The sequence below is a fragment of the Callospermophilus lateralis genome, unplaced genomic scaffold (assembly GCF_048772815.1).
Source record: "Callospermophilus lateralis isolate mCalLat2 unplaced genomic scaffold, mCalLat2.hap1 Scaffold_86, whole genome shotgun sequence".
Lineage (NCBI taxonomy): Eukaryota > Metazoa > Chordata > Mammalia > Rodentia > Sciuridae > Callospermophilus > Callospermophilus lateralis.
The window spans coordinates 697009-707751 of NW_027516693.1; the positions used below are offsets into that span (position 1 = coordinate 697009).

At 32.2% G+C, this 10743-nt stretch overlaps 1 protein-coding gene across 1 annotated transcript in view; it reads right to left on the reverse strand.

Moving 5' to 3' along the window:
* The window catches only part of LOC143637786 (A-kinase anchor protein 9-like), a 58167-nt gene that overhangs the window by 14669 nt on the left and 32755 nt on the right, over positions 1-10743 (reverse strand). The window contains exons 10-11 of the mRNA XM_077108512.1: positions 3961-4171; positions 2078-2255 (exon numbers count right to left, since the gene is read on the reverse strand). Coding sequence (XP_076964627.1) covers positions 2078-2255; positions 3961-4171 — 389 coding nt within the window. The remainder of the gene's footprint in view (positions 1-2077; positions 2256-3960; positions 4172-10743) is intronic.

The following is a 10743-nucleotide window of genomic DNA, read 5'->3' on the forward strand; positions in this document are numbered from 1 at the left end:
AAAAAAAAAAGAAGGATGAGGATGTGGCTTGATGGTAAAGAGCCCCTGAATTCAATCCCTGATACAAAAAAAAAAAATTATATATATATAAAAATATAAATATATGTGTGTGTGCATGTATGTATGTATATATATAAAGATATACCTAAGATATATTACTGAGTTAAAAAAGCTTGTAAATTCTCACTTGCATTAAAAGCCTGTTTTAACATATATGTCTATATAAATAGGAAAATGTCTGAAAGAATACATATCAAAAGTAACAATGATTGCTTATATTGGAAATGAAGTGTGGCAACAGGAAAGAGAAGGTTCTTAACTTACAGTTAGTTTAATTTTAACTTACAATCAGTTTAATTTTAATTTTATCTACCCACATATCTTTTGGTATGTATGTCCGAATTCTGTATTGTTATATAAGCATTCACTACTTTGTAACAATGTTTTCTTAAAATGTCTAATCTTATAACAATAAGGCAAGATTAGTATTTAGAAATCATGTGGATTTAGAATACATCAGTGACTTAAATAGACAACGATAAGCTTAAATTCCTAGGCTGGGGTTGTGGCTCAGTGGTAAAGTACTTGCCTAGTGTGTATGAGGCACTGGGTTCAATTCTTAGCACTGCATGTAAATAAATAAATAAATAAAATAACAACTAATAAAAATGTTTTTTAAAAAGGCTTAAATTCCTTAATTGAAGACAAACAAAATGAAACAATATTTCCTCTAAATTTATATATATTTGGATACATAAATTACATACATACATTATTTATATACACATATACATGCACACACACAATGATTATAATGTATTCGTACATATAAAACAAATAATTTTAAGAAAAAATGAAGTAGAAAAGTAAGACACAGACTCTTTGGGGATGATTTTAATTTATGTAAGAACAAGACATCTAAGTAAAGATCCAAAAGAGATGAGGGTATGGGCATACAAATACCTGCAGAATAATCATTCTAGGTAGAAGAAAAAGCCAATCAATCCCTAAAGCAGAAGCGTACTGATATGTGATATAATTGAGGATCACAGTGGGGATGTATGAGGTTTTTTTTTTAATCTTTTAAAACTGTTTTTAGTTGTTAATGGACCTTTACTTTATTTATTTATATGTGGTGCTGAGAATTAAACCCAGGACCTCACACAAGCCAGGCAAGCGCTTTACCGCTGAGCTCCAACCCCAACCCCATGGGATTATATGGTTTGAGAACAGTAAGTGATAAGAAAGTCAGAAGGAAATGAAAGTCAAAGATGTCATGGTCCTCAGGACTAGTGAGACTGAAAAGAGCAGAAGAGGATTAGAGTAACATGATGTAACTGAAATTATAAAAGCAAAGGTTCTGGCACTTGTGCTGACTATATAGAGAATAGACTGTAAACAGAAGTTGAGTAATCCAGGTGAAATACAAAACAATGGCAGGGACCAGTGGAGCAGTAAGGAGTGGCACAGTTGTGATGTACTTTGAAGGTTAAAAAAAACAAGATTTTTCCATAGAATGGCAGAGAGTTATGACAGAAAGGAGTCATGATGGATGAAGATGGCTACAGAAGGAGCAAATTTTAGAAGATCCTGATCCAAGAAAACATACATAGTGGTAATTGAAGATCATTTCTTCTCTCCTCATAGATCAGGGTTCTATTTGGGACATGATGAATTTGAGCATTAGACAATCAAATGGAGTATATTCAAGTCATAGTGGAATGATCATACTTAGACTATTTAAGTACTCACCACATCAACATATCAAAGCCTAGGCATAGAATACACAAGTAAATGTCTACTACCTGACCTATTTTAATTCAGAAAATAGATTAATAATAACATCTTTATAAAAGTATAAGTAAAATTCCTATAATAAAATGTCTTTGGTTTATACCAACATTTATTTCACACATTTCAAATACAGAATTATCTCCTGCTCTTATTTCTTAAAAAATGTTACATCCTATCTCTTTGTTAAAGTTATATTTTATTCTTAAAATAACCATTCCAGATGATACTATCATTGTTACTAAGCTACAAATACTGCTGAATGAAGTTTTAAGTAAATAGATACCTTGGTTCCACCATGGTCTCACTAATGGCTTGAAGCTTCTCCTGCAGAGAATAAATTTCTGCCCTATGATTTTCTTCAGTTTCTTTCAATTGTTTGCACAAAAAGCATATGAAGTTTTCTAATTCTTGAATTTGTTCTTCAAGTTGTTTAAATTTTTTGGTATCTTTCAGAGAAGATAACAGGAAGAGAAGACAATACACATTTCAATACAAACTTCTCAGTGAAATAACAATCATTTTATTTCAATGTATAAAAATATTTATTCTTTGAAAAATGTTTTGAGTGAAACTCAGGTTTTAATTTGACTCATTCTGACTGATGAAAACAAGAAAACAGTGTGATTCAAGATCATTTCTCCTATCCTTATGGTATAGTATCTCTAAATTCAACAATTTTATATCTTTAAAACAATTCAGAAACATGAAACAAAAGAAGTGTTGAAAAGGGACCATAGGAGAGTAATTAACACCTTTCACTTTCCTCTTTTATTTTTATTTCTTAAAAATGCTGATAATTAATCACTAAACTAACTTTTTTGCCAATTAAATGGGCCATTAGTTAACATGCAATTTGGGAAATAGTGGACAGACTACCTCAAGAAGATATCAATTTAAAAAAATACAAACTTAAAATATTACTATATTCAAAGAACCCCTGAAGTGAAAAAGCATGGTATTATCTGATATGCTTGAAATTCTATTCTGTTCACCAAAGCAATTACAATAATAAAACTCATTCCTAAAAGCAAAAGTGAAGGCCTATAGATACCTTGAACACAAGAAGTCTAGTTAACTGGCCAAATAATCATGAAAGAAAAACATTAACTGTGACTAATTGTTTATGGTTCATTGTATGGTCCCTTAACATTGTTACTTCCCATTATGCCATCTTGGTCTTTTAACTCACTCTCTAGTTTTCCCTGATAACTCATTCTTGTCCTTGACCTCTTGTCCTTGACATTCATGCTGATTATAAATCTTTACCTCATACTTAAATTTTTCTCCCAGGTTTCAGACTTCTATTTTCAACTAACTCCTATATATTTTTTCAAAGTCAATAAGTATTCTACTCTTAACTCAATATATTTAAAACTGAATTATTATTTTTTTCACAAATTGGTTCCTTTCTATGACTAGAATCATACTCTAATTTCTTCAGCTAGAAACTTGGGTATCATTCTTAATTTCTGCTAACATTAACGACAAACTAGAGCCTAACTCTTAATTGTTGAACTTAACTTTCTATCATACTCAATTCAATCTGGCTGGTCTTCCCATCAATAATTTCATCCCTTCCAACTGATCCTAATGGTATCAACTTAAAATAAAAATCTTATTGTTACTCCCACTATTTAAAATCCTGCTGTAGGTCTTATCACCAATAGCATAAAACATAAACATGTTTCATCAGAGTACATAAAACATTTCCTGATCAAGCTCCTTCCAATCTCTCCAGTTTTATCTAGCTAACACAACCTGAACTCCCAGTTCTCCCAAAAGGATGCAATCTTAGATAGAGCTCAATGCTTAAGACTCCATAGCCTTCCCCAAATTTCCAACCCAGTTACTCCTAACCATACCCTCATCCTACTCATCTCCCCAGGAAAGACAAAACTCTTTTTTCTCCCTCCATTCTTTACATTTCAGAAATTTTCAGTGTATTTTATATATGCTTTCCCAATGGATTATAATTTCCTATGGGAAAACGACTCAGTAATTTTAGTTTTCTCTAGCACTTGAATGAATATCCAATGTTTATATGAACAAATAAGACTAGGGCTTAGATACACAAGTCACCTTCCCCTGTGAGTTCTAAGGACAGAATTATGAAATGGTGGACTCTAAGTGATGCTTCATGGTAATTATAAGTCAGAAACTATTTACCTGTTTGTGTTTTTACATTCTGTAGTTCTAACTGGTATATTTTCTGAAGCTCCTTGATCTTTTCCTCTTGAGTAGAAATAAGCTCCTCTTTAAGATTGCAAAGAGCTTTATCTTTTTCATTTTCCATATATTCACGAACCTGATCCACGTCAGCTGAATAAACCACTGAAAGGCATATGCACTGAGCTTCCATCTGTAGCCTTAAATCATTCTGAAAGTGAATATATATTAGAAAAATTTAAAATAATTTACTATAAAATAATTTGCTTTTTGCATATACTAAAACAAGGGGAGAAATAATTTATAGTTTAAAACTTCATAAGAGAACCAATGACATTTTTTCTTCATTCTTCATTCAATTATACTTAGCTACTTCTTTTTTCAAGGAGAGTAGTATCATTACCTGAATTTTAGAGCAAATTCTGATATTTGGTATAGCTTATGATTTGTCCATATTGGAGAGTCTTTATTCTGACTGTCTGGGAATGCTCCCTACAGGAACAAGTTGTCTCTGCAGGAAACAGCCTAGAACCTCAACATTTTAGGATATTTAAAGGCGAAAACCACATCCAGATTGACTTGGCAACCAGCAAGCAAGCAAGCAAGAAGTAGTACAGAAGCTGAATAAAGCCATTAGCGAAACAATGCAATGTCTTAATCAAATTTTCATTTCATTCATTTCTCCTGGGATTTTTTCATAATCATAATCAAAAGAGAAATGGATCAAAGTGACCCTAGTTGAATACAAATTAAAGAATGGCTACTAACATCTAATCAATTATTCCCCAGAAAGGTACACTGCCCAAGGAAAGTGGGAACCAAAGAGAACAATTTTACATTGTGCAAGAATTGCTATTCTGTATTGCAAGTAGGCTATGCTAGGCAATTAGTAATGTGGTACAGTGATGGGACTTTCCTATGGGAGAAGCTCTTCTTACGTAATATGGAGTCTCAGGGTAAAATGAAGTCTGTTTGGTCATTGCTTATATAGCCTGGCCTATAACATTCCCCACTGGTTTTATGGAACTAATCAAATCATTAATTAATCATCATTGGTTTACAGCTACTGTAGTGAGTATGGAGGACCATCAGTTTTACAGAATGTATTTTTTGTTTTATATATCTTATTAAATAAACAGTTAAAGATGCAGGGTCCAATTAAAAACCCTAAGAGGACTAACAGCAATGGATCGGCTACAGCTGTGTAAGAGTAGTTAGCCAAGGAGACCAGGAGAACAAATTTTCATACCAATTTCTCTCATGTTGTCTTGGCTCTTCCTTATCTTTCTTTTTATTTTCAAATAATATTTTATTTTCATGGCACTGGGAATTGAACCCAGGGGTGCTCTCTACCTGTGAGCTACATTTCCAGCCCCCTTTTATTTTCAATATTTTCATTTTTATGTGGTACTGAGGATTGAACCCAGTGCTTCACATATGTGAGACAAACGCTCTGCCACTGACCCACAATCCCAACCCCAGCCCTTTTTGAGGCAAGGTCTCAACAAGTTGCCAAGGTTGGTCTTGAACTTAGAACCCTCCTCTGCCTTAGCCTCCCAAATAGCTGGAATTACAGGCATGCACCACCATGCCTGGATTTAAAATATTATTTTAAATATGGAAAAATGCAAGCAATAAACTCAAAACCCAAATTAACAAGTACTATAACATTTTCTCTATATTTTTCATTCCCTGTACTCCCCATAAACTTATATGTTCTCATCACTCCTTTCTCACAGGCAACCATAATCATAGTTTGGTACAAATCCAGTCCAATTCTTACATTATCACTTCTCATTACAATACATTTTGCATTCTCAATGCACTGTATATTTTGTATTTTTATGGACTTACACAAATGATATTAATTTTACAAATTTATTTTCTCATTCAATATGTCTCTGGTATTATTCCATGTAGGTAATGGGGGGTTTAAAGTCCAGTACCACAAACAAACAAAAAATAAACAGCATGAAGGCAACAGGTTAATTCATTTTAACTGTGGTATTATGACTATACCAAAATTTGTCCATTTCCTTTCAGGAGATAAATTGATTTATTCCTAATTTTTGGATAAATGTGCTAATTTCTTTCTAATTAGTGGTTCTCAAATGTAACATGCATCAGAATCACTTGGAATGCTTATTAAAACAGGTTACTTTAGGAACCTAACCCCATCCCCACAATTTCTGATTCAGGAGAGGTCAAAGAGCTTTGAATTCTAACCCGTTACCAAGTAATGCTGTGCTTCTGGTCAGGAACCCCACTTTGAGAACTACTTAGAAATATAACTGCTAGGTCACAGATAGTACATTTTTAACTGTGCTAGATTTGATCAAATTATTTTTATATAACAGTACTAATTTACAATGCTACCAGAAGGTTGAGTACTTATATACTCACATCCTCACCATTCTTTATATCAGACTAACTTCACCAACCTAAATGGGTATAAAATGTTATTTTATTTTTACACTGAATAGTAAGGTTGAAAGAATATTTTCATGTTTATTAGATACTTTGATTTCCTATTCAGGCACATGTCTTTCACATCTTTTGCCCATTATTATTTTGTTTTTGGACCTCTTGTTACATTAATTGTACTTTCTATATTCTTGATAGCTTTTGTTTGCAACTTACATTCATGGCAAATATCTAGTCCCAGTCCTCAAATCTGTTTTACATCATTGTTTTTAAAAGATACAATAAAAATTTTAAATGTTTTCCCATGCTTTGTCTTTATTAAAAGTTTTCCCTATCTTAAGATTCTATTTTCTTCTTATGTGTACATTTTTAACCAACCTGATTTTTTCCCCTAAAGTGACAATGATCTAATTCCCTAACTTCTAACCTCTAGTATCAAAAGTCAGTTGTGCTCAAAACAATTTTGTTTTTTTCCTCCCAAACAATTTTGAATACTCTAAGCTTCTGCTAATTTGGTTTATTTTTTGATTTCCTCTGTCTCTGCTCAAATATCATCTCACCAAAGTAGTCTTCCTTGACCTACCCTATGCAAAAAAAGCCCTACACTTAGGGAGATCTTCTTTTCATACTGTAATTTTATTCATAGCACTTAAGACCACCAGAAATATTTGTCTGTATTTTCTAATGTTCATTTAAACCCTAAAAAGTAAACTTTATTCTTCCTTGACCATTTTCATTCACTGTTAAATTATGAATGACTTGAACAGTGCCTGGAATGTAGTAGAGATTCACTAAGTGATTCATTGACTTGTAGGGCCTTCTTGCTAAATTTTTACAAGATACAGATCTGTTCTGGGCTTTTCATTATATTCTACTGATCTACTTAACCATCCTGGCATTAAACCATATTGTTTATAATGATTTTGTAATAAGTTTTGATAACAAATACATACTTTTTAAGATTGTCTTGAGTATTCTTGGCTATTTACTCTTCTATATCAATTTTAGAATCAGTATTCCACATTCATTAAGAAACCTTATTGTAATTTTGACTAGAACTATTAATTAGGAGAGAACTGATATTTTTCTTTGTATCTTTCCATTATGGATATGATATGTATTAGCACACAGTCAGGTCTTTGTGTCTTCAATATTTTATAACTTTCTTAACAAAAACTCAAAACATCTTATTATCTTGGGTTTAAAGTTTTGCCTGATCTTTTCAAATTTTTTCTCATTTCCTATTCTTGTCATATTGCAAGAACTGGAGAAGCATTCACTAAGAACTACAAAACCATGTTGCAATAGTAATGTTGACAATGGGTATGTATCCTAGTCCTATACTTGATTCTAATGGAAATGCTTCTAAATTTCACCATCAGAAATATAATCTGTCAACATTTTGATGAAAATCAGCATCATGACTAGAAAATTTCCGTGCTATTCCTGATTTCCTAAAGCTTTTTTTTTAACTTATAAATGGGTTGTCAATTTTTTTATGTATTTTTTTCTGAGATGCACTAAAATAATCATGGATTTTGTCTTGCTACATAAAAATGTAGAGATTACAGTCACAGATTCTTTTTACAAATGTTTAACTATTTGTCCACTCTTGGTATAACTTGCTAATATTTTATTTGGAATTTCTGCAACTACACTTACAAGTTAGATTACTCTACAATTTTATTTTCTTTACAATTCCTATCAGGACTTCATATTAATATTGGCCTTCTAAGGTGAACTGGGTGGTTTTTCTTTCTTCAGTTTTTCTTCTTTCCTTTGTTTTTCCATTCTCTCTTTAATCCTACTTTAGTGGACAATTACACTTTTGTTCTTGGAGAGTTAATAACAATTACTTGTAAAATGGTCTTAAGTCTAGCATTTTGGTTTGAGATGAGGCAAAAGGGAAAACTTCTGACCACTACTTCAACTCTTTAATGATTACTGACTTATTCATTTCTATTTAATGGTTATTTGAACTTATTCATTTCTATTTGCATTAGTTCTGGTAGTTTATATTCTTCCAGAACACCATCTAGAGTTTGCTTATATTTTCAAATCTATTGGCAGAGATTAATTGTAGCATTTTTTATGACTTTTAAAATTTCTTGTGGTACCTGTACTTATGTCCTTATTTCATTCTTGATTTTGCTTATGTGTTTTTCCCCCCTTGGTCATATTTTCGGAGATCTAATACCTGTAAATAATCTTTTCAAATAATAAACCTCCAAAGTTCTTGAAAAATTTTCCCACTTGTTTATTACAAGTTCTCTTATTTTTGCTCTTTATTTCCTTCCTTCTACTTCCTTTGAATGTGGATATTCTTGACAATTTTCTATGCTGTTTAATACTTAACTCATTTCAATATCTCATTTATTAAATTGATAGTATTCTAATTTTATTTATATTGGTCTTACATATTTTTGGCTAATTTTGACATTTATTTTACATTAGGTTTTTTGGTTTCTTTGCTTAGATTATTTTTCTCAATTTCTTAATTACACCTGTGAATTATCTACTTCTATTTATGCCATGTATCTTTTTATCTTTGGAATGGTTAGGGCTTATAGAACAATGCTAAATAGCAACCGACAAAAGCTATTCTGATTTTCATTCTAACATGAAGGCCTATCCTGATTCACAGCTGATTCTTGATAAAGCGGCTTTGTTTATTTCCCCTATTCACCCCTCATTCATCCATTTGTAAAACATTATTAACTGCTGATCATGTGCAAAACATTATTCTAGGTACTAGGGATATAGTAGCTGTCTATATAGCCTATATAGTAGTGTCTCTTCACTCACAGAACTGATATTATGGTTTCTCTTGAGGTTTCTAAGTTCCAGTAGATGTTTCTAAGCTCAGTATCTCTTCCAATACCAATAATTACCTCCAATTTTAAACACACACACTTGAATTTATGGCTTCTCTCAGCATCAATAACTAGCCAATATCTATAATGTTCCTGCCACTCCTTATTTCTTGCACCCCAATGTTGAAAAGACTCTTTGATAATATGGAATTATACTCCAAAACTATTCATTTCTTTCTTTTCAGTTAAAAAATTATTTTTTTCTTTTTCTTTTTTCGTTTTTGGTACTGGGGATTGAACTCAGGGCACTCGACCACTGAACCACATCTCATCCTTATTTTGTATTTTATTTAGAGAGAGGGTCTCACTGAGTTGCTTACTGCCGCACTGTTGCTGAGGATGGCTTTGAACTCACTAGCCTCCTGCCTCAGCCTCCCTCAGCTGGGATTATAGGCGTTTGCCACTGCAGCTGGCCAGTTAAAAATTTTTAACAGCCACATTTATTTTGGTTTCAGTGAGATATATCTGCTCTAATTACTAAGTTTAATACTGAGAGTAGGAGTATTTTGTTGCCTCTGCAGTATTTCAGACAAGTAAACAGTATCACTATGTAAGTCACCGCTCAATTTCTTCTTTGAGCTTCCCTCCACCTGCATAAATACCTTACTCCCCCCTCTGTATCAATGATGGGGTTTATTTTAATAATGATAAATGGGAGCAATTTACAGACTTGCTTTTCTTCACTTTGTTTAGTTAATTTCAAGGAGAGAGTATCTAAATACCATTGCAAGTATCTTCAATACAGAAACAAAATTCCTATTAAGAAAATTTCACCAATTTGACAAATGTGCTTCAAATTCAGGTCTTCTTCGAATAATGCTTTTTAATAAAATTTAAATTATGCCTGACATTTTTTAGGAGTAATTGCCACCATTTATTGTTTTAAAAACAATTTGCAATATTTAACATAGCAATAGTAGTTAAGCAATTTGAATTTCTTGGGTCTATTCAAGTTATTAAAAACGTAAAGTATGACCACATTTGATAAGATCATCAACATGAACATGTCATTAGAAATAAAAACAGAAAACTTTCCGATGACTTCCTATTGTACTTAGGGATAAAAATCTAAACTGACAAAGTCTATAAGGCTCCCTATGATTGAGTTTCTTCCTTCTTCAAACTCTTTCCAAACTCAAATACATAGGCCTTCAATTCGGTTCCTCAAATTTACTCATGGTACAACTGCTCTAATTTCCATAATGCAGCCTCTTCCCTCTCATTCGAATCTCAGTTCAAGTGTTAATTCCTCCAATCTCCAGACCACCACCCACCCCCACCCATCATTCTCAATTTTTTTTTGTGAGCTTCCCTGTTTTATTTTATCACGATATCGTGTTTTATTTCTTCATAGACTGTTAACAATATTTCTGTCTTATTTTCTCATTTATTACCTGTCTTCCTCACTGAAATATATACTCCTTAACTTCTTCTCTCTTTCAAAACTAAACTCTTATATCTGCAAAAGATATTTATTACCTAAGTT